Source organism: Hyperolius riggenbachi, chromosome 5 (genome assembly GCF_040937935.1).
Source record: "Hyperolius riggenbachi isolate aHypRig1 chromosome 5, aHypRig1.pri, whole genome shotgun sequence".
Classification (NCBI taxonomy): domain Eukaryota; kingdom Metazoa; phylum Chordata; class Amphibia; order Anura; family Hyperoliidae; genus Hyperolius; species Hyperolius riggenbachi.
This window is the reverse complement of record NC_090650.1, coordinates 260,497,963-260,522,573: the sequence shown is the minus strand read 5'-3', so window position 1 is coordinate 260,522,573 and position 24,611 is coordinate 260,497,963. Positions and strand designations below refer to the sequence as shown.

The 24,611-nt window shown below is 43.4% G+C and overlaps 1 protein-coding gene across 4 annotated transcripts in view; it reads right to left on the bottom strand.

Moving 5' to 3' along the window:
• RREB1 (ras responsive element binding protein 1) overlaps positions 1–24,611 on the bottom strand; it is a 128,792-nt gene that overhangs the window by 30,431 nt on the left and 73,750 nt on the right. For all 4 annotated transcript variants that reach the window (XM_068236850.1, XM_068236852.1, XM_068236851.1 and 1 more), the window contains 5 exons: positions 23,945–24,147; positions 21,773–21,862; positions 17,536–17,699; positions 6,622–6,766; positions 6,138–6,274 (listed from right to left, as the gene is read on the bottom strand). In XM_068236850.1, the coding sequence (XP_068092951.1) occupies positions 6,138–6,274; positions 6,622–6,766; positions 17,536–17,699; positions 21,773–21,862; positions 23,945–24,147 (739 nt within the window). The remainder of the gene's footprint in view (positions 1–6,137; positions 6,275–6,621; positions 6,767–17,535; positions 17,700–21,772; positions 21,863–23,944; positions 24,148–24,611) is intronic.

Genomic DNA, 24,611 nt, shown 5'->3' with positions numbered 1-24,611 from the left:
TGCGGCGGCGATCAGGTAGCACACGCGGCTGGCAAAGTGCCGGCTGCGTGTGCTGCTTTTTATTTCATTAAAATCGGCCCAGCAGGGCCTGAGCGGCAGCCTCTGGCGGTGTTGGACGAGCTGAGCTCGTCCAGACCGCTCAGGTGGTTAAGCTGCGTTATGTAGCTCTCAAAGCAGCCGCTCCAGGTTAGTGATAGGAAGTCCGGATCTTTTCCAGGATTCGGATCATTTGAATCGGATCATTGAAAATATCCGGATCTTTGAACCGTATCATTTGAATCATTTTACTAGGAAAGCAGACTGGGTGAAATGACTAGCAGGACAGGACTTTCCCTGCACTGTATATTCTGTATGTTCATGTTTCTTCCAGACAGACATCCACTGTGAACCGAATCTTTCATTGTGATGATCCGTATGATTCGACTCACAAAAAAGATCCGGTTCAAATGAATGATTCGTTCATGATCCGGACAACACTACAGTCCTACCAGGAGTCTCTGCACTGCAGTGAATATTAATTAGCCATGTGGAGGAGGAGGGGAGACCTCCTCCTCCAACATTACTGAGCATGTGCAAGCAGTCTAACTACAGCATGCAGCACTTTGTTTAAACGTGCTGCCGTTACTATGTAACGCAACGTGGGCACTGTGAACAGCACAATTGATTTTATAGTGCTGTGAGTTAGGCTGCGTTACTGGCTGCTATAACGTGGGACTTTAACGTCCCACTGTGAAACCAGCCTTATAGATTATTTAGTCAGTGTTTGCCCATTGTAAAGTCTTTCCTCTCCCCGATTTACATTCTGAAATGTATCACTGGTGGTAGCATCTTTAGTTCTGCCAGGTGATCTGTACAGACTGTTTGTTACTAATTTAGAGTTCTACGCACAGAGAGAGATATTGCTTGCTTGGCAGTTGGAAAACTATCGGTTATTTCCCACAATGCAACAAGGTTCACAGAGAGCAAACTGTCAGGACCTTGGTCATGACATAACACTGTGGGAGGGGTTTTGCCACAATATTAGCCATACAGACTCCCCAGATCTAGTCGAGAAATATGGTTTTCAATGAGATGTATGGGTTTGAACCAAAGGAAAGGAATGGTAACACACAGAAAAACGGCACATGCATATACTGTACGCCATGAGCCCGTTTTGTGGCCATATGTATTCATCTAATTACAAAAGCTACATAACACATTGGAATTTTAAACAAACATACACCGAAAAGATTGTCTGCTTAGTACTGAGCACCTTCAACATCAAAAAGACTAAAGATTGCATTTAAGGTGGATCTGAAACTCATTGTGACCAGTGCCTTGTCCTCTAGGACTGTCAGTCATCATCAGTCTGCATATCAGTAAATGCGAAAGAGCTGTGACATGTCTTTACTACTGGACAGCTCCATCCCCCAGAGAGTGCAGGAGAGGCCTGGAACAATAGTGTGGAAACAGGCGGTGCAACTCAACGTGAAAGCCTCTTCTGTCATCTTCCAGTATAAAAATACATATGCAAGAAACATGCATGCACACATACCAACCTCTACTCCCAAATCTGAAACCATATCATTAAGGCTTCCTATTTTAAGGCTGCTGGTTATAGATTGGGCAGATTGCCACTCACATTCCAGACGCAGTGCTGCTGTTTTGGTCTGACCCATGCAAAGCGATCTAACAAGACTTTAGCACAAGCATCCCAAGCACATATTAACGTAGGACAGGCTCTGAGACACAGGAATCACTGCTGCAATGTGCAAGGAGACCATTAACTATCCAGTATGTAAGATACACATTTACATATGTTTTTTACGGAGTTGTCAATTGCATCATGTTGAGGAGAACCTTATATAATGTGCAATTAAATAGATCATTATGCCATCTTGTCTGCAAATTACACACAGCTACTGGGAAATTAGTGTTGTACCAACTACAGAGCAGTATTACGTTTCATTTACAGTGATCACAGTGACACAAATAGAATGGCACTGAGGGTGGAGAGTAACTCAGCAGCCAATCACAACAGAATACATGAAAAACCAAAATATTCCTGGAGTCCTGCTGTCTGCAGCAGCATGGTTCTCATTGTCCAGCAACAGGAGCAGTGCCATTCAGACAAATAAACCTGACATTTCCATCTCTGGTAACACCTCAGATAATGAGCATCCTTCATAGTCAGAGGACTCAGTGTAGAGCCCGACCACAACCAGAACAACAAAGCAAGCAGACTGTGACTTATCAGGGCTATTTCTCACTGCCAATCATGATCACAAGCATTGCAATGCAATTGCGATTTTTCCAAATTTTACCACTCATTTCCGATGCGGTTTCGTTTAATTCTTTTACAATTCTTACTTTATGGTGGTGAGAGTGCATTTTTCCAATCCATTTAGTTAGCAAAAAAAATAAAAAATAGAAATTGAGGAACCTGAAGCAAGGAAACGCACTTCATTTTTGATAAATACCATGAGGGAAGGCTCTTCCAGGTCCTCACTCCATTCCATCGTTCCTGCACCGTCCCTGGTTGAAGTTGCTAGGTCAAATAGCTCTTCAGCACTTCTTGGACAGCATTCAGAACTACTCATATCCCCGAGTACTTCCAAGGGCTGCCCAAGAAGTGCTGAAGAGCTATTCCATCTAGCAGGTTGAATAACTTTAACTTGGTACTGCAAAGGAACTACGGGAAGGAACAAGGACCAGGAAGGCTCTATGGGATCCAGAGTCTTCACTTTACATGGGCAAGTATTAAACCTAAAGTGAGGAAACTCACTTCAGGTTTTATTTAACAACTTCCAGACACGATAATTGAAATCTACGCCCTGTTTGGGAGCCCGCCGCACGCTCCTGCCAATTGCGCAGCTCTCCCTTTGCTGCAGCACACTCACCCTGCTGTCAGTATTACAGCAGACCTTCATGAGCTGGCCAGGAGCCGATTTCATTGGTCCTTGACCCTGTTATCAATGTGAGCCAATCCCGTGGCGACAAAAGAGTGAGTGAGCTTCAATGAAAAGAGATCTTGGTAGCAGTGAATCTATGCTGTGTGATGTTGGTAGGCCCTGTTTTTCAAAACCGGCGGTCTCTAAAGTAATTAAAGTGCATAGTAAATTTTTTTTTTGCACTCTCACTGACTTTACACAAATATAAACACTCAAAAACTGTAGCAAATACACAATGCTAGGCCATTGAGAAAAAAACGTTTTGGAAATAAAATTGAAACTCATGCAGTGAAAAAAGGGTCTCAGACTTAAAGAGGAACTCCAGTGAAAATAATTTAATAAAAAAAGTGCTTCATTTTTACAATAATTATGTACAAATGATTTAGTCAGTGTTTGTCAATTGTCAAATCTTTCCTCTCCCTGATTTACATTCTGACATTTATCACATGGTGACATTTTACTGTTGGCAGGTGATGTCAGTGGAAGGAGATGCTGCTTGTAAACAGCTGTTATTTCCCACAATGGAAGGAGGTTCACAGACCGGAAACTGTCAGGACCATGTCCTGACATCACACTGTGGGAGGGGTTTCACCACAATATCAACCATACAGAGACCCCGATAATCAGTTTGTGAAAAGATTTCTCATGGGAAAGGGGGTATCAGCTACTGATTAGGATGAAGTTCAATTCTTGGTTACGGGTTTCTCTTTAGGAGTCAGCACTCTCTGCCCGGGTTTGTAACAAACAATGTTGACTGCTCTAACATCAATAGTTTGTAATGCTACAACAATAGCTGCAATGCAGCCAATTATCAACAGAAATATCACAAGAAACATGCAGCATTTTATCAACACTTTCAGAAACCATTTTCCGGTATAAACACATACTAGTAAAATTAATTTTGTAAACCAATGTTTCCTTTCGCGGTAAAAAGCAGTGCTGTAACCCTGGTGACATAAGACACTATTCTACTACAATGCTCCTGAATACTGTGGTAGATTTATCAAATAAAGAAAACTGGAGCAAATGTGGAATGGATACCCAGAGCAACCAGATTTCTGTTAAACTAGGCAAGGATTGTGAATGGTTACTCTGGACAGCTGCTTCATGTTTTTTCCAGTTGTCCTTATTTGATACATCAAGGTCTGCTCCACATGAGCATTGTGGGAGAACAGTGCCATCTGTAACAAGTAAATCATGCATCCAAAGGGAGGGATCATAGGCACGCATAAGAACATATCATTACAGGGATGAAGCAGGCCTTGGCTCAAGTTGTGACACATGACTGCACCGACTAGGAGGTGCCAGAAAAAGATAAATTGTTGCAAGGAGACCTACTTTCGCTGTAGCACAACCCTTAGGGCCCTTATCCACTAGTGCGATTGCGTTTGCTGAATCGCAAAAGCGCAAATCACTAGAGATTTTAAAATCGCTAGGGTTTGCTAAATAACATAGGAATCGCGGTGGGTTATTTCCACTACCGCGATTCGATTTTTACACAAACGCATTTGCATGGCGGAGCGTTTATTGCCGCTATTTTTCTATGCCCTGCAGTGCATAGCAAAATCGCAATCGCTATCGCCGGCAAAAAGGATTTTGCTGAATCGCAATCGCTAGCGTTTAGCGCTAACGATTGCAAGTGGAAAAGGGCCCTGACATATACCTGTCTTCTGAAACTCCCAGAATATCTTAAGAAAAAAAGGTGGTGTTATTGCATCTGGACCAGACTAGGGGGTAGCTGTTCTGTTGATTAACCCTTTCCAATCCTATGTCACACTATGTCAGACACTGGCATTTCCCAATACAGGCCCAATGTTGGACATAGTCAGAAATAGGAAAACATGGCTGTCCTTAGGGGCCCTGCTGCTAAATAAAACCCAGCACAGTGTCAGTCCCTTTAGCTCAATATGTGAGACTAAGTTTGACAATTTGTTTGCCCCTGCCCCCCCCAATCCACCACATAACTTAAATATAACCTGGGCTTATTTGGGCTTGCCGGTAGGTGTGCAGGCTATGCGTATTACATGTATTCTGACACTTTAATCCCCTTCAGTACCACACTGTTACCTTATTACGTTAGCACGCATGCTATTTGAGCAAAGTTACGTCGTGTGACAACCCATGGTAACTAATGGGCTAATTCACATTTAATGTGATTTCTACATGTGGTAACAAGAATACAACATGCAGCTTTTTCCCACACACTACACGTTATGGCTATCAAAATCATAAGCCATTTTTCCTAACCACATGCATTATAACGGAGATGAAATTGCATGATATGCAGGAAAATGACTTGGTGCAAGTATGAACCCGCCCTCGAGTCTTTTATAAGATGCTGATTGTCCACTGTATTTCAGAGGACTACGTTCTCCTGTCCATGAACGGAGCACAGAGCACATCATGCACAGCTTTTTTCTCTGTGCACAAATGGCTCCATGCTACTGCACAGTGTGGTACAGCTGCATTTGTACACAGATGGGACCGTGGCCGTGGAGAAAAAGAGGGCCCTGGCGACCAGCGGTGGTCTCAAGAAGGATCTGGATCTACAGCTCTGTTGTGTGCCGCTCGTTCTCCCCCCTTGTAAATGTGGGCTATTGAACTTGTGCAGGTAGTGGGGAAGAAGGCCCACATTAGTGCTTTAATTTTCATAGTTTACATCCTCTTAACATGATGGCCATCATACTCATTGCATTCCTAATGGGGTCCTCAATTTTGAGAGTCATATTATCACATCTTAAAGTGAACCACTAAGCACCAACCCATACTAGCCGACAGCCTGGTTGTCCAGACACCACATTGCACTGAGGTGTGAGTACGTAGCATTGTATCCCAGAATCCTCCTGGGACAGTAGGCGAGGGGCAAGATGCTGCCTCCTATATCCAACAGCAGGAAGGAGGACGAGTGGCTGTATTAGCTCCACAGGGGAAAAACAGGGAGAGCAAGGGGCCGCTTAACATGCTACTCCTCCCTAAAGGCATTACATAAAGCTGATATACTATGATAATGCAGTGCCCAGCCACCAGAACATTTAGCAATGAATGTTGCTATGATGGGCCTTTCACAAGCGATTTCATGTTTGTTTTATTCCTGGAGGTGGGTTTATAATGTATGTGGCATAGGGCAAGTAGAGGGGATGGCCAGTAGACAAAATGATCTTTGTAATATTATACTCCTATCTGTAGATTCACTAACAGTTTACTTACTTTAAAGGGGCTTCAGGATGTGCCTCCATGTGAGTGTCCAGTGCAGACTTGCATGTAAATTCTTTAAAGCATATAGGGCAGGGAACAACATCTTCTATCTTTTTTACTGGCTCAACTTGTGGAACTTCTTCAACCACCTTCAGGAAAGCAAAAATGAAAGTGTGATACTTCATCACGGGGATGTCATTAATAATGTGTCTTCTGTATATAATTACTGTATATACAGTTGCAGAATTCAGCCATTAAACAGTTTTACAAAATAATCTGCACAGGTCCATACATATTTATCATCAACTGGATCAAACACGAACGAATTACACGGCACACGGCGAAAGTCAATCATTTCTTGGACTATTTTTTTTTTTTAATTCTTACTTTGTAATGTAATTATTTATTTTGCAACTCCCTTGTACCAGTATTTCCATGTGATTTTAAGAGCGCAACAAATCAGTCTAATGACTTCACAACTAGAAACAACCGTTACCTTTTTTGCGGGCGGGGCCTCCTCCTTCTCCACTTCTTCCTCAGGATTAAGCTTTCTTTTGGAGCTCAGTCGCTTCCTTTTTTGTGGTGATGGAGGACTTGTAGTCACTGCAGCATTTGGGTCTTTTTCATGAATCTTCATGTGTCTAGAAAAATATCACATACACAATGAATACAAAGCCAGTAATATAAATGTGATTAGTATTATACTGTGTATTCACAAATTAAAGAAACCTTAGTTGAACTGATAGACTAGAACCTCCTGATATTACTCAGTGTTCAGGGAATAATCACTTCATATGGCCCAGCTACAGTGATGAAGGCTTATGAAAACCTATGCACTGCATACAAAACTACGCAAGGCTGCAAATCTTTAGTAACAGTTATTAGAGGGATAAAGTGGTTAAAGACTACACTAATTTCAGCCCAAAGTGAAAAAGCCGGACAAGTTTCCAGAGATTGCTGCAAGAATAGGAAGTCTGCAGGCAGTGTGCCTGGTGAATAGAAAGCAGACATTTCAAGTCAGAGATCTCTCAAGCAAGTCTCCTTATTTGGCATTGCTCTGGTTTGCAGCTCTGTGCTAGCCAAATCCCAGGCCTTCCACACATGACACCAGAATGGGGATGAAGGCAACTAGGCCAAATGCTTAGGGTAAAAGAGCAGCCATATTTTACTAGAATGACTACAGTAGGCACATGTGTGCTTGTGTGCTAAATGCAACCACAGAACCAATCTGGCCTAATGTCTGTTCTGAAATGTTATGGGACGATAAATAAGCATTAAATCAACATCAATAAATCAAGAAGTAGACTTCTGACATAGTGCTGCTATGGTGTGTACAAGTTAATGTGGTGGAGCAAATGTGTGCTCCAGTGGTGTAGAAACGGATGAGAATGCTTCCAGGTACTTTGCATGGTCCAACATTGGTGTCAATCTAGAAGTTGATCTGAACCGCTGATCAGTAAATAGATCATTCACTATTCATTAGGAAATATATTTTGCGCCTATTACCATAAATGCCATCAAGTCATGTTATTTTGTGGTCATAGGGCCCTTACACACCAGAGAGCGTTCTGCGGCTCATTTTCTTTTTTAAAAAACGCTTCAATTGACCTGCATTAAAATTGCTGCAAAACTGATGGCGTGATTTTAATGTGAGTCAATGGAAGCGGTTTTAAAAAAAAAATGAAAACAACCCGCAAACCGCTCTCTGGTGTGTCAGGGCCCTTACTTTAACTGCCATCTTGGTAGAAATAGGTTTCAGAATTAAGGCACCTTCCCAAATCATGTCAAAATAACATCTATCAAACGTTTACATAACATTTCCGGCTAAAAGTAATAAAAGTCATAATGGAGGTCAGCATGTTTTTCTAATATATTTACATATTTTCAGGCTGTATGTATGAACTGTATTTTCTAAGCAAACATCAGCTGTGTGCAGGGCTGCAGGAAGTTAGTGCACATCACTGCTGGAATGATCTGAAGAATCTCTGAGTGGACGTAAAGCAGCGAGTATAGTCATGCTACCCCCCTTGGGCAACTCTGGGATTGCAAAACTCTGTAATGAGTGATCTGCCTGAGACAGGCCCGAGTTTCAGGCATCCAAGGATTCCACTCAGGCAGCAAAAACTGTACACTGCATTTTGTAAGACAAGGCGGCCATTTAACAAAGCTGAAATTAGCCTACTGCTCACTGCAACCAAGCGTGAAAATATATGAAGTACATTAATCCATGAAAGGGGAACCGTGCCCCTTTGACACACAAAATTCTTGCGTGGAACTGATGACTTAAAAGACCACTACATCGAAAAAGTAAGTTGTTAATCGACAGGTTTTGAACTAGTCCTCATGGGGGATTCTCAGGGTTTTCTTTGTTTTCAAAAGCACTTCCTGAAATGGCAGTTGCTAAGTCTAACTGCCAAAATAGTAAGATACCAGCCAGCTTCCCTACTCACTTGCACACTATTTTGGCAATTAGACTTAGCAACTGCTGTGTGACATGGGGATTATTTTACTCTATCAACTCTGTATTGAGCCATGAAGTTTAAACATAAATAAAGTTTTAGCCTACCAAAACACTTTAAATTCTGTTGTGCAATGCGGATAGCCCGGTAAATACATGGCAAGCAGAAACAAGTGTGTTCTCCCTTTCCACCACCTGCAACTGAGCAAAGGAGAATGGCCAAAGTCCCTCCCCAAGTCAGAGGACTGCATTGTGAAGGTCAGCAGCTATTCTGCTCTACCCGTGGGTACACGTATGCATGCCACGTTCCCATCGTACATACTGCCTGTGTCACCCATTGACTGCATAATCCACACAGTAGGCACTAATCATGCGGTAATGCGTTGGCATTGTGGCGATCTGAATACTGGCATGCCTGCGTTGCATCATGTGAAGCATGCAAGTCTCCATAGACTTTCATGGCCTTGCGGTGGGGAAAAGTACCGGGGTGCGACGCAGAGTGCAAGGAGCCTCAAAAGATTGGATGACATTTTGTTTCCTGTTCTAGAGTAGCCAATAAGCAGAGGAATTTTACACACTGTACATGACCACAACCTCTTGTAGCTTTTTAGGTGCACACAAGTAAAGTATACTAAAAATCCTTAAACCTGTTAGGGCTCGTTTCCACTAGTGCGGTGCGGAATCGCCTGCATTCCACCGTGGACGAAATCGCATGCGGGTGCGATTCTGCATGCGTTTTTGCCGCGATTCCGCATAGGTAAGGTATATGCGAATTTAACCATGTCACTGCCTGTGTAAATTAACATTAATACCTATGCGAAATCGCATGCGATTTCGCGGCAAAAAACGCATGGTCACCCCGCATGCGATTTCCCTATTAGATACATTAGTGGCGATTCGCGCACATTCCTTCTGCACGCGAAATCTGACGGCTCTGCCGTGCAGATTTCTGCCGCACCAAAAAACGCTCCCGCAGCCGCACAAGTGGAAACGGCCCCATCCACTTACATTGCCTATGCTAATCCGCGTGCAGTGCCCGCATGCGGATTCGCACTAGTGGAAACGAGCCCTTACATTTTTCCAGTTGCACAGGAAGTAAATGAAAGCACCAAGTAATTAAAACCCTAAGACCAGAATTCAAGAGACAGCAGCCAATAACTTTGCTGGAAGAAAAAAAAGCAAAATACATCTCTGCTTGGCGTAAGATTGCCGAGCTGCTTGCCAGTGAATGTATTAGGAAAATGCTGCTTGTCTCCACATGTGCCGAGACAGAGGATGGATGAGTGTAGTGATACCCAGGCAGACACAGTGATGCTCCTCTAAACACACCATACAGAAAAAAAACTCTTTTCAGTTGGAGAGTGTGAGGGGGAGTGAAATAGGATACTGCTCTGTTTGCTAGTTCCAGCCTGCTCAGTAAAACAGGTCAGACAAGTTTTCACTCACTTTTTTTCCTGTGTGCTGTGTGAGCTGAGGTGAAGTCCCAAGAAGTACCTTACAATTGTGAAGAGATGCATGACAACCTGGACTATGAGAACATTGCTGCTGATCCCAGCTAAGCCTCAGGTTCACTTTCCATTTTGTTAACACCTTTAATGCTGGGTATGTATAGCTGACTAGTCAAGAACCATATCCTATAACATGAGCACAGGAAGCACCACTGATGCAGATTGCTTGCTTCTTGCCTGTGCCGATTCTCTGTTGATAATGTCTTCTAAATTCTTTGTCTACTATTTGAGGGCAAAAGTTTGCAAGCTCCACCTGGGTCATATCAAAACAGTGGGGTTGCTGAAAAGCTAGAAAATTTGTGGCTGTGTGGCTGCAGTCATGTGCAGCCCCCCACACAAAGAAATTACCATAATAGATGAATGTGTGTGTATATGGCTACAGCAGCACACACTGTAATTCAGTAACACCTCAGCAAACCTCACTACAGTATATTCCGATATTACTCAGAGGAGTGGGTGGACACAATTACTGTCACTTAAAGGGCACCTGAACTCAGAACGTCCTCTCTCTAAAAAGATAAGCAACAGCATAACATTTAAAGAAAAACATTTCTTTGTTACAGCTGATAGAAATCCAATATATCTCCAGTCTTTCTACTTCCTGCTTTCATAGAAGCCAACATTTTGTTAACATCCTGTGTTTACAAATCCGCTCTCTGCCATGGCAGCCACCTGACACAGCTAAGGGATCAAATTACAACTTGTGCTTAGCTACAGATGAGAGGGAATTAGACAGGCTAAACTCTCTATATACATACAGGATGCATTTCTATAGGTCTTCCTTCTGTCCTGTGCAAGAGTTCAGGTCCACTTTAAACAGACTTTTTTTTTTTATTAACTCCAAGGTTTGCTGGCTCCCTTTGGTTTCCCGTTATCCCTTACTAAATCAACCTCATGTTCACATCAGTATAATGTTTAGTAAATCCATCTACTCATTTACGCTTCAAAAAAGAAAAATAGATATTTAATCCCTAAGGCTGGTTTCACAGTGGGACGTTACAGGCGCACGTTAGAGCAGCCTGTAACGCAGCCCACCGCACAGTACTGAAAAATCAATGGGGCTGTTCACAGTGCGGACGTTGCGTTACATTGTAACGCTGCGTCACAAGACAACGTACTGCATGCAGTACTTTAGACGCGGCTGAGCCGCGTTAGACTGCTTGCACATGCTCAGTAATGTGGGGGAGGAGCGGAAAGCGGCCAGGCACATGGATAATTAATATTTACTGCACGTTATGACATGCAGTGTTTACTTCCTGGAGCAGCCGCTCTGTGCGGCGATTGGCCGGCGGGACCACGTGATGCCGCATGCGCACAAGAGTGCGCATCACGGCATCACTGACGCCAGAGTGAGCTGCACAACGCGGCTCACTCTGACGTCCAGATCCAGCACCACCAGGCGTTCCGTTAGGGGGACGTTATGCGACCTTAACGCCCCCTCTAACGCAACGTCCTGGTGTGAAATTAGCCTTAAAGTTCAGTAGAAGGGAATATAGGAATAGAAGTGTCAGATCTGTAGTTATTAATCTGTAAAATGACCATGAACTGGATTGTCAATAAGAAAAAAGGAACAGACCCGAGGGCATGAACACAACTTCCAAAATAAATTGAGAAAAGCACATGTTGAGACAAACTCTGCAGATGGGTAAAATCACATTGCGGAGTTTATGGAAGCTATCGCAGAGATGGACGTTAGACAAAATTACCACATGGTACATATACCCCAGGAAGTACTAGAACATGCTGCGATTAAATAATTATAGTAGATTTTGATATTAAAATGGGGGCATTAAAGTGGACCTGAACTCTTGCACAGGACAGAGGGAAAAATGTAGAGAAATGCACCCTGTATGTATTTAGAGACTTTATCCTGTTTAATTTCCCCTCTTTTACAGTGGTGTGAAAAACTATTTGCCCCCTTCCTGATTTCTTATTCTTTTGCATGTTTGTCACACTTAAATGTTTCTGCTCATCAAAAAACGTTAACTATTAGTCAAAGATAACATAATTGAACACAAAATGCAGTTTTAAATGATGGTTTTTATTATTTAGTGAGAAAAAAAACTCCAAATCTACATGGCCCTGTGTGAAAAAGTGATTGCCCCCCCTTGTTAAAAAATAACTTAACTGTGGTTTATCACACCTGAGTTCAATTTCTGTAGTCACCCCCAGGCCTGATTACTGCCACAACTGTTTCAATCAAGAAATCACTTAAATAGGAGCTATCTGACACAGAGAAGTAGACCAAAAGCACCTCAAACTAGATATCATGCCAAGATCCAAAGAAATTCAGGAAAAAAATGAGAACAAAAGTAATTGAGATCTATCAATCTGGTAAAGGTTACATAGCCATTTCTAAAGCTGTGGGACTCCAGTGAACCACAGTGAGAGCCATTATCTACAAATGGCAAAAACATGGAACAGTGATGAACCTTCCAAGGAGTGGCCGGCCGACCAAAATTACCCCAAGAGCGCAGAGAAAACTCATCCGAGAGGCCACAAAAGATCCCAGGACAACATCTAAAAAACATTAGTTTTTTTTATGCTAAAAAAACATCTCAATGATTGCCAAGACTTTTGGGAAAATACCTTGTGGATCGACGAGACAAAAGTTGAACTTTTTGGAAGGTGCGTGTCCCGTTACATCTGGCGTAGAAGTAACACAGCATTTCAGCAAAAGAATATCATACCAACAGTAAAATATGGTGGTGGTAGTGTGATGGTCTGGGCTTATTTTGCTGCTTCAGGACCTGGAAGGCTTGCTGTGATAGATGGAACCATGAATTCTACTGTCTACCAAAAAATCCTGAAGGAGAATGTCCGGCCATCTGTTCGTCAACTCAAGCTGAAGCGACAATGACCCAAAACACACCAGCAAATCCGCCTCTGAATGGCTGAAGAAAAACAAAATGAAGACTTTGGAGTGGCCTAGTCAAAGTCCTAACCTGAATCCAATTGAGATGTTGTGGCATGACCTTAAAAAGGTGGTTCATGCTAGAAAACCCTCAAATAAAGCTGAATTACAACAATTCTGCAAAGATGAGTGGGCCAAAATTCCTCCAGAGCGCTGTAAAAGACTCGTTGCAAGTTATCGCAAACTCTTGATTGCAGTTATTGCTGCTAAGGGTGGCCCAACCAGTTTTTAGGTTCAGGGGGCAATTTCTTTTTCAGACAGGGCCATGTAGGTTTTGAGTTTTTTTTCTCACTAAATAATAAAAACCATCATTTAACCACTTCGCGTCCCTGGGGTTTTCCCCCTAAAAAACCAGAACAGTTTTCTACATTTCACACTCTTCCCATTCATTAGCCAATAACTTTATCACTACTTATCACACATACATGATCTATACCTTGTTTTTTTCGCCACCAATTAGGCTTTTTTTCGGTGGTACATTTTGCTTAAAATTATTTAATTTTGAACAGATTTTAATGGTAATAATAGGGAAAAAAAATGAAAAAAGGAATTATTTCTCAGTTTTCAGCAATTATAATTTGAAAATAATAAGTGGTACCATAGATTAAACCTACACATTTGATCTGCCCGTCTGTCCTGGTTATTACAGGGTTTAAAGTATGATCCTAGTACAATGTATGGCGACAATATATTATTTGGAAATAAAGGTGCATTTTTTTCCATTTTGCGGCTTTGTATTTTTCTTTAATTGTTGTGGCACTTTTTAATCCTCCCCGCTCCATGGTTAGCAAGACGTGCTCCTTTATACCCCCCTCCCCCATACTTGGCCAGATGTGCCCAGTTACCCTTCCCCAGCCCCTGATGTGCCTCTGTAACCCCCCCCCCCCCCCACTTCAGTAAACCAGACGTGCCTGTTTATCTCCCCCCCCCCCCATAGTTAGCCAGATGTGTTTTTTATTACCTCCCTCCCCCCATTCATAGCCAGGTGTATGCCCTTTATGCCTCCCCCTCCCCCATTTATAGCCAGCTGTGTGCCCCTTTTAATTTGTATCCCCCCCCCCCCCCATGGATACCCAGGTGTTGGCCCTTTAAGAAATTTTATTTCCCCAAATGCCAGGTGTCCCCTCCACCCCCTCTGCAGAGCTAGGCGCAGGGAAGCATTAGGAGTAAGAATCTCTCACCTGACCTTGTTCCAGTGCCGATCACGATCTCCTCCCTGCAGTACCGCTGACAGCCTCACTATGCTGACCGGATCGGGTCCCGGCTTGATGACGTCATCAAGCCGGGACCCGGTTCACTCAGCATAGTGAGGCTGACAGCGGGACTACAGGGAGAGGATCGCGATCGGCGCTGGAACAAGGTCAGGTAAAGATTGATACATTGTAATCCTCCATGCTGCCCGATCGCAGCATGGAGGGGGAAGGGGGGTATTACAGAGGATCGGGCGGGGGGTGGGAGGATCGGAGACCCGGGAAGGGATGCTAGTGTAGTGTAGTTAGGGGGAGGGGGGTTAATGAGCCCAGGAGCGTGCTAGCACGCCCGCTGTGCTCATTAAATGACAGCAACTTATAATCACGTCATGTGGCTTTCAGGAGCCACTTGCAATGACGTGATTATACTGTATGCGGGATGTAAACTGGTTAAAACTGCATTTTGTGTTCAATTATGTTATCTTTGACTAATAGTTAACGGTTTTGGATGAGCAGAAACATTTAAGTGTGACAAACATGCAAAAGAATAAGAAATCAGGAAGGGGGCAAATGTTTTTTCACATCACTGTATGTCTAATCACAAGTTGTAATTTGATCCTCCCGTGTCACATGACTGCCTACGGCAGATAAGCAGATAAGCCCATTTGAAGGCTCAGGATGGAAACAATATGTCTGCTTCTATGTATCAGGAAGTAGAAACTGTACAGATTTGTTGCAGGATTTGTATCAGCTGTAACAAAGAAATGTTTGTTTTTTTTGTTTAAAGGTTATTATGCTGTTGTGTATCTTTTAGAGCAGAGAGGAGTTCTGAGTTCAGGTCCGCTTTAAAGGATACCACAACTGACATGTGGCATAATGAGATGGACATGGGTATGTACAGTGCCTAGCACACAAATAACTATGCTGTGTTCCTTTTTGTCTTTCTCTGCCTGAAAGAGGTAAATATCAGGTATGTAAGTGGCTGACTCAGTCCTGACTCAGACAGGAAGTGACTACAGTGTGACCCTCACTGATAAGAATGTCCCCCTTTTTTATCTCTTTCTTGCTCTCAGAAGCCATTTTCTTCTAGGAAAGTGTTTTATAGTTGGAATTTCTTATCAGTGAAGGTCACACTGTAGTCACTTCCTGTCAGGACTGAGTCAGCCACTTACATACCTGATATTTACCTCTTTCAGGCAGAGAAAGAAAAAAAGGAACACAGCATAGTTATTTGTGTGCTAGGCACTGTACATACCCATGTCTATCTCATTATGCCACATGTCAGTTGTGGTATACTTTAAGTAAACACCATCGTTCATAAAAGCTGAAATGTTGATGATGTTGAGAAAACTAATCTAATAAAAAAGTTTGCTATACAGACAGTGATTTGCTGTATTGGTGATGGCGCTGTGTGCATCGCTCCAAAAAACACGTTTGGAGAACTGCACCATTTCACACAAAATATTACAATAAAATTTTACAATCCAAAAAAACGTACATTATATTTAACACCATATGCTGCAAACAAGCACATTCCTTCTCATCTTTACTTTTCATTCCTCTCACATTGCATGCAAAATATACCTGCTTTTTTTTTTTTTACTAATTTTCCTACAGGTGGACATACACTAGCAGATGGCCACCAGATACGACCAACGGATATGATCAAAATCCGATCAGATAGGGATCTATGACTGCCACATACTGGAAATAGATTTTTTTTTTTTTTATAGATTTCACCTATAAATGTATTAAAAATCTAAGAAACTGGCTCCGCACTGGAGAGTGTTGGCAGTGGAGTATATTCACCTGTGCACTCATCACATGTCCCATCTCCAACCCCTCTGGCAGCCTGTACTCTTTGACCCGGCGACACGTGTTACATGACCACGTACATGCCAAAGTGTCATGAAGTACAGCCACCAGCGGACAGGTGAGTATGCCCACACTCTGCACAGGCCACGGGAGGACGGTTTTAGATGGAGGAGACAGACCAGAAGTCAATCAGCTGCACATCTACAGTCACACCCCCAATTGAGCGAGATCTTTCCACCCGGAGCGCCCAATAATATCAATTGATTTTAGCCAAAAATCTATCAAAATTGTCATTGGATGGCTGTGTTGGGGCACCTTGACTCTGGACTGCTCATTTTTGGTAATTAAAACCTCTAGCCACCTATCCAGTTAACTAGCAGCTACACACGGTTTGCCAGCTTCATGTTCCCACCTACAATGCGTTTATCATGTTAAAAGAACTCTTTAGTAATGTCATAATAAGATGAACAGACACTGGAAAAAGAGCTGCAAGACAGTGGGTTTGTGATTACATCTATTGCCAGACTAATGCTGGGAACCCACGTTGCGTTTTTTCACCCGATTTACTGTGCGATCAATAGTACGAATCGAATCAACCAAAAAAAAAAAAAATCGACGGTAATTGTATCGTCCGCCTGCTACATACGTGTACGTTTTCTGTTTCGTCTTTACTATGTTCTCTACTAAATACGTCCACTATTGATGACACTGCACTCTGATACGCCCCCTAAACGCCTTTATATCATACACACAATCGAGCCCCTTCATCGATCACGCCAACACACGATAAGATAGTAGTCATTTCAACCATTTATTCTACACATGTCCAATACAATTTAGATCGAGAACACACTCGATTCTGCCCATAAAATCACTCAAGTGTGCTGAAAAATGCTTCAGATTTCGGTTGCGATTCGATTCGTACTATCGATCACAGGGGAAATCGGGTGAAAAAAATGTAACGTATGTTCCCAGCATTAAGTGCACCTGTCATGAGGGAAGTAGTGAAGTGGCCACTGATGCCCTTGTGGAAGTGCTAGCTGCCTAACTGTAAGGTTGGCTAGAATACTTTCTCAATTACTCATATGTAAAGGTATGCAAAATAGTAAAGTCAAAACAGCTGAGTAATTCAAAAAGTATTGAGAGAGCCAAAGGATGTGTAGAACAATAAGTTATTTGCTTTTAGTTCAGGAAAAACAGCCTCTCTATCTTTCTAAAAGTCTATTTTAAGATCTGGTTGTCTCACTCTCACTGAATTCCCTTTTCTTACATGGCTGTTAGAGTCTCGCCACTCTCAGGACTGTGTTCTTCTTGGCATACAGACAAAAGCAATGCTGGCACTCCTTTTTCATTCTTGCACTTTTCTTTACAGCTATAAAGCTAAAATGGATTTGGCCATTTTAGCTGTATACTGAATTCTATTACGAATCAGCCCAAACAAGACCAGGGTGCATTTATAAAAAGTTACACCTATGTAGGTGTAGCCATTCCTGCAGTCACACATCTGCCATCAGTTATCACTCACCTGTGCATGTTCCCATTAGTAGTGAAGGACTGCCCACACATTGAACATCTATAAGGCCTTTCTCCAGAGTGGACAAGCATGTGGCGGTCCAAAGAGCTGGCAGAACTCAGGGATTTCCCGCATATACTACAGCTATGGTCTGTCCCTCCAGTGTCAGTGTTGTGCTGCAAGACAGAAGAAAACATCATTGTTAGTATAATTTTACTTTACTGTGCTTCAAATCAGAACTCAGACCTTCATTATTTCATTTTAATCAGCTGACACCTCGACAGGAAATATGGTTTTCCTCAGAGATGGAGAGCTACTGAGACCTACATATAAAAGCGATGCAATGAAAAAAATAAATAAAAATCAGTGTGGAATATTGCAGATGGTAGAATACCTGTAATTTTACCAATACTCAACTACCTCCTGCTATGGCTAGTAGAATATCGGTAGTGTTACCAATATTCTTCTATCAGCCTGTATTTTCCTATTCTCACACGAACCTTCCCTGCATCCTACTCTCACTGCTTATATGCTAACACTTACTTCCTCCCTACGCCTCACACTAACTTCACCCCTACCTACACCTAACCACCCTTCCTAAACCTAACACAGCCACCTCCGCTATGACCACAGCTACCGGCCGTAGCCAATAAATCAGCACCCAATTAAATGGGCTGCGAATTGTGCACAAATTTACTGCTTCGCTACAGAGAGGGAAAAACTGCACAAGGGTGTGAGTACAAATAGAGGTTTGCATTTTTTTAGTACAATTTTCTTAGTACAAACTGAAATCCTTTTAAGAAAAGCACAAGCGTTGGAATAAGAGGAATACATGTAAAAAGATTTCCACTAAAGCAGCTGTGAAATCATGCGGCAGGCAGGGTGAGTGTAGGGGCAAAGGGCTGAAAGGTAGGGGGGGGGGGGGGGAGGCTGACTGAGTGGCAAGTGACTGCAGGCGGGGTGAGTAAGGAGAAGAATGCTCTCGGCCAGCGATCAGCCAACTTAATGCACCTGGTGGATCACTGGCTGAGGTGTGGGGGGGGTCGCTGTACACATACACTAGATTCTCAGCAGAGCTTAACATTTATATATGTAAACTTTTGTCACAAAAAGAATAACTTCAGTTTAATTACAACAATGGGAAGTATACCTGAACCATTATATTTAGGACCACTTTATTACCAACAACCTCAAAACACTTAGTAGTTTGTGAATAGAACTGCAAAGTGATTAACCGCTTCTGGACCGAAGCAGTACAAATCCATGTCCAGCAGGTGGTGCTGCGGGTCTGACAGGACGTAGATTTTACTGCTTTGGAAACTGCACATACCCGCCGACGCTTTATCCCGCCACATTTCACTCCCCCTGCCATCATACTGTTGTGTGAGCAGGTCAGGAGCCGATTTCATTGGCTCCTGAATGAGTGACCACGGTAAGCCAATCTCATTGGCTTACACTGACGGACAGGGTCAGGAGCCAATGAAAGCAGCTCCTGACCGGCACACAGCTCTGCCGTCATAGCGACGGCAGAGAGAGAGGAGCCTGCGGTGAGAGAGTGGAGTGACTGGCAGGTATGTGCCGTGATTCGTCAGTATTCAACGTTTTTGGTACCAGCAGTCTCTGGTCCTTAAGGGGCCAGAGACTGCTGGTACGCAAGTGGTTAAGGCCTGCTTTACACTGGATGGATCAAACACTAATCTGTGTAAAAACTGATCAGTTTTTATTTGGCATCAGTTTTTGATTAGTTTTTTTTGAGCCAGGGTTATTAGTCCTAAATGGCCTGATACAGATCACATCACAACATTCCAGTGGGACTTAAAGTGAACCTCCGGACTAAAAATCTACTCAGCAGAACTGAAAAGGCTTGGTGTTTCTTTAACAGTTTCACAGCATCAGAACTTTGTTTTTCTTACCAAAGCATCATTTTTTTTTGCTGCATTTTTAGCTAAGCTCCACCCATCAAAGAAAAAAAGCTCTGGCTTTTTTCCCCCTGATGCTGTGCAGAGCATGATGGGATTTCCTATGTTGTTCACGTTGCCTAGCAACTGGGAGAGGCGCTCAGGACACAGGACAGTTGGAACTGTCTCATGCTCCCTGTCACCTTTCAACCAAAAAGATGGCTGCCATCATGAAATCAAACATTTGCCTGTTTTTTTAAAACAGTGTGGGTAAGAGATTATATTACCTATCTATTTTAATTAACATAACTAATGTAAGTTAATGACAGTATGTTTGTTTAGGCTGGAGTTCCCATTTAAGCTACATATTACACATGTTCAATCAGTATCGCCCATGAGGATGGCACTTGAGCCTTCTGGCAGTACTGCAGTGTGTGAGTGGCATACAGATATGTCCCACAGCTACAGCTGAGGGGTGTGTCTGCTTCTATGGAGGAGGGCAAAGGTGCAGCAGACAACTGAGTGCTTTCTAGCAGGTGAGGAGTGAGGGTAAGGAGAGAAACAATGGGCTTGGGTGACACTGTCGCTAAACATCCACCATGCCAGACCTTTATGCAACCTTGGGGGGACACCTGTACACCAGCTGGATTGATTCTCAGACGAGATGCTCTTGAATTGTCACCTGGTTCACACTAGGGGCGATTGCGCTGCACTTGCCGATCACCAAAGCACTAGTGCAGTGACATCCTATGAGTGTGTTCTCACAGCAGCGTTTTGATTTTTAGAAAATCGAAATCTTGCTAAAGGTACCATTTTTTCCAGAGTGACTCGGCTTAAAGGAATGTGCAGTAATAAGTTTGTGGACAAAACTGCATACTTACCTAAGAAGAGGGAAGCCTCTGCATCCTATAGAGCGGGGGTGCCCAATAGGTCGATCGCCTATTTGGAAGATCGCGGCCATGTGGCTGCGTCACAAAATTTTGCGTCCGGCAGCTCCCTCCCATCAAATCCTGCTGCCGGCCGCTAGCCAATAGGAAAGTAGGAGCGGAGAGAGGCGACGCGGCTATAACATCATGGCTGGGGGTGGCGCCGACCACAACGTATCCACGCACGCTGCCCGCCGCCCCCCTGCCGGAGCGTTCCCTCAGACACCGTTCTGCACTCCAGCCTGCCGCGGTGGAATAGGAAGACAAGGATGAGCCCCAGACACCGCTGCTGGAGCTGGAGGGAGATAAGTGGCACCTACGCTACCTACACTGAGGGCACATCTACCTGGCTACCTACACTGAGGGCACATACACCTGGCTACCTACACTGAAGGCACATACACCTGGCTACCTACACTGAAGGCACATCTACCTGGCTACCTACACTGAGGGCACATACACCTGGCTACCTACACTGAAGGCACATCTACCTGGCTACCTACACTGAGGGCACATACACCTGGCTACCTACACTGAAGGCACATCTACCTGGCTACCTACACTGAGGGCACATACACCTGGCTACCTACACTGAAGGCACATCTACCTGGCTACCTACACTGAGGGCACATACACCTGGCTACCTACACTGAAGGCACATACACCTGGCTACCTACACTGAGGGCACATCTACCTGGCTACCTACACTGAAGGCACATACACCTGGCTACCTACACTGAGGGCACATCTACCTGGCTACCTACACTGAAGGCACATACACCTGGCTACCACCTATACCTGGCCACCTATACTGAAGGGACCTATATCTAGTGAAGGGACCTTCACCTGGCTACCTATACTGAAGGGGCCTATACCTAACTACATATACTAGAGGCACTTGTACCTAGGGGCTCTTCATGACCGGGGGGGGGGATCTGCAACATTTGAGAAATGTTCGTAGATCTCCTGGACTCGGCAAGCTGTAAAGTAGCTCACGAGCTGAAAGTGTGGGCACCCCTGCTATAGAGGCTTCCTACGGCATCCTCCAGTCCACCGTTGTGACTCGCAGGCCCTCCAAAGATTACCAACAAGAGCTCGTTAGTAATGTGATCCTCCTCAAGCACTTCTCTTCAAGCATGAGCGCAGCCATACTGCACCTGTGCAAGTCTGGTTGTGCCTTCACAGTAAGCCGGAGCCGCTCGTGCACAAGCTCCATGCTACTGCGCAGGCACAGAAGACTGAATTAGTTGTCGCATATAGAACAGGTCTTTATTAAACATAAGTGTCACATGTGAAGCAATCCTTCTCAATTATCTTTGCTAAAAATACTATTGGCACAGAACCTAGCTCGTTTCATCCATGAATGGCACTTGCCTTTCCTGCATGAGAAGAAGGATACTGAATGTAGAACAGGAGACACCGTACCTGACGAATGTGCATAGTGAGCTGGTGCTGGGAGTTGCAGACCTTTTCGCACAGTGGGCAGATGTAAGAGGACTTCTCCTCCTTAGATTCCTGATGAGAAAAACAAGCCAGTTAGAACACACATTAGCAGCAGTAAAATGTATATATTGGTAGTTGGTGAAACAGCTTAGTGGTTTTCATTGATCCTGTGGTGTTGTTCTGGCGTCTTTGGCTATCCACATACAGGTTAATTACAGCCCCGATATGCTAAGCCTATCAATACCTATCCAGTTTGAATTCGATCAGATGGTGATCGATCCCTACCATATACAGCAAGTTCAAGTTCACTAATGGAAATTGCTGCTGCCGTTTCCATTAGTTTAATGTACCTTGCGTTTTGCGATCAGAATCAAATTGCAAATCGCAGGGTAGTGGAAAAAGGCCCCAAGCTAGTGCAGAATCTTACTTATCTTCTTACATAAATGGCCAGTATACCAACAAAATGCTTCCTAAAAGGTAGGCAACTGCTTAAAAAAAAACACAATACCCCAAAAAATAAAACAGTCACACATCCACTCATTTCAATGGTGGTTGTTTTACAGCCATCCAGATGTGGCAGCAGGCTAGCCACCCATGTGAATGAGCCCTTAAAGCACTTTTGTAAGTAGTACAGAAGTGTTTGCAGACAAGCCAACAAAGCAGGTAATATGTATGATAAAGCTGTATAACTGTCATGCCTCAGTATATAAATGTGAAGTTATCCTTTAAAAACAAAAAAACACAGAGCGCATTGTTTTTGTTTTGTTTGTTTTAATCTGACCAGGAAAATTTTTACTGTTTTCTGTGTTAATTCTGGTCATTTCCAAGCTAGCTATGGAACACTGCCTCCTGGTGGCAGCATTCTTGTGGAACAATCATAAAATGGCCTTTCTGGTTTTCAATGACCAGTCCACTAATACACACCACAGTTACATGTGAAAATGTATGCAATGCAACTAGAATTGAAGAGGAATTCAGAATGTTAAGCCTGCTGGGTTTATATGCCAACGCTTGGACAGGTATGTAAGATATTCTCCGGTCTATGTATACCTTTTAGCCAGATTTATGTATTATTGGGATGTGTATTCCTTTACATCAGGATCCCAGTAAAAGTATTGCTGGCTCACCTTGATTTGAAGAACGGCGCATAATCTAAGCCATCATAGCAGATGGTGGTTTACACAGGAGTTTATTATTAACAAAAGGACCAAACGTTCTCCAATACCAGCACAGTGAAACTATGACTGGAGTTTGTAACCTGCTGCATGCTTGGCTACTCTGCTGTGCTTCTTGTATAAAGGTAGATAAAGTTCTGTATTTTCTGAATAAAAGAACACCAGGGTAAAAAAAAGCATATAAAGTAGTAGATGAGATGAAAAAAACAAAAACAAAACACGCCTAGTCTAGGCAAGTGTTAGTCCTTTAACCTGTAGGTCTGTGTGTGACCTTTTCATAAATGTGATAACTGTTTTGCTCAGTGTTGTCAGTTAGCTTTAAAGAGGAGCGCACATAAACTTGAGGATTATGGCCAGTAAAAAAACTACCAGATTACATGGTCTTCTGCATCTGGCTAAACATGAAAAACCCTTCAAAAACAGTAGTTATTCACTGACAAACCATTAGGCCCTGTTCACACTTGAGATCGCCAAATGCTAGCGATTAGCACTAGCATTTTTCGCCGGGGAATTCTAAGCAATTAACGCGCATTTTCACTGGATATTTTCGTGATTAAAATAGATTGCAATCGCTCAAAAAACACTGCATGTAGCGCATTTTGCACTGATTGCAAATTGCCAGCAGCGATCGCGGCAGTGAGATCATTGCCATATACTTAACAATGCACTAGTGCTTTAAAAAATGCTAGCGATCGTGGTAAATGCCCGCTAAAATCGCCCAAGTGTGAATGGGCCCCTACCATAACTCAAATCAGCTTGCTATTCTATGTTAGAAGAGGATGAACACTGAACTGTGCCAGACAATGCCAGACTAGAGTCATAGAAAAGTGGTTGTTCCTGAAGGAGTGGCACTGGCATGACTAGTGCGTAACTCACTTCAGTTAATAGCTCCCGTGAAAAACATGACATGGATTGTTCAAGATACTATATAAGGTGTCACATGAAATGTCAGCACCATGTAAACTTATAGTAATAATACCTGATTTCTTCTTCCAATTCTATTTAGAGGCGTGCATTTGACTGGCGACTTAGTGTTCTGAAGATTCCCTCCATTTTCCACCACATTTGCTGTGTTCATCACTGCTGACATCATGGCGTTTACAGACGACAAGTCGCTGACTTCGGATCCATTCAGAAGGCTGCCTGGTTTCATAGGATCTTTTACAGACACCATCGCCTTGGCTGTAAAATAGAGCAGTACACACACATTTAAGGGCGCGATTCCACTTGAGCAGTGCGCGTCTGCGAGATGCGCGCCGGCTCTTCTGGGTCTGCGGGGAAAGCAGACGAATCCCATCAGCCGTGCCATGCATGGCTATGGGATCCGCAGCCTCCCTCGCCAATTCGGATGGAAAAGCCGGCCGAATCGCTAGCGGTAACGATTTGGCCGGCGTTACCATTGGCAGAGTTTCCCCGCACTATTCACCTGTGGGGAAACTCTGCGGATTCGCGGCGGTTTCCGCTCAAGTGGAAACGCTTCCTCAAAGGGCAGATCTATCCTGCTGCTGGAATGCATGAGAAAAGTACAACATCTTATTCAGAGCCCTATATTCAGTAAACACTCTATTTACATCAGTTACTTTATTGTGAATACTGCAGTTTTCCTTGAGAGTTGTAGTAAGACTGTATATTTTTATTACGCAACC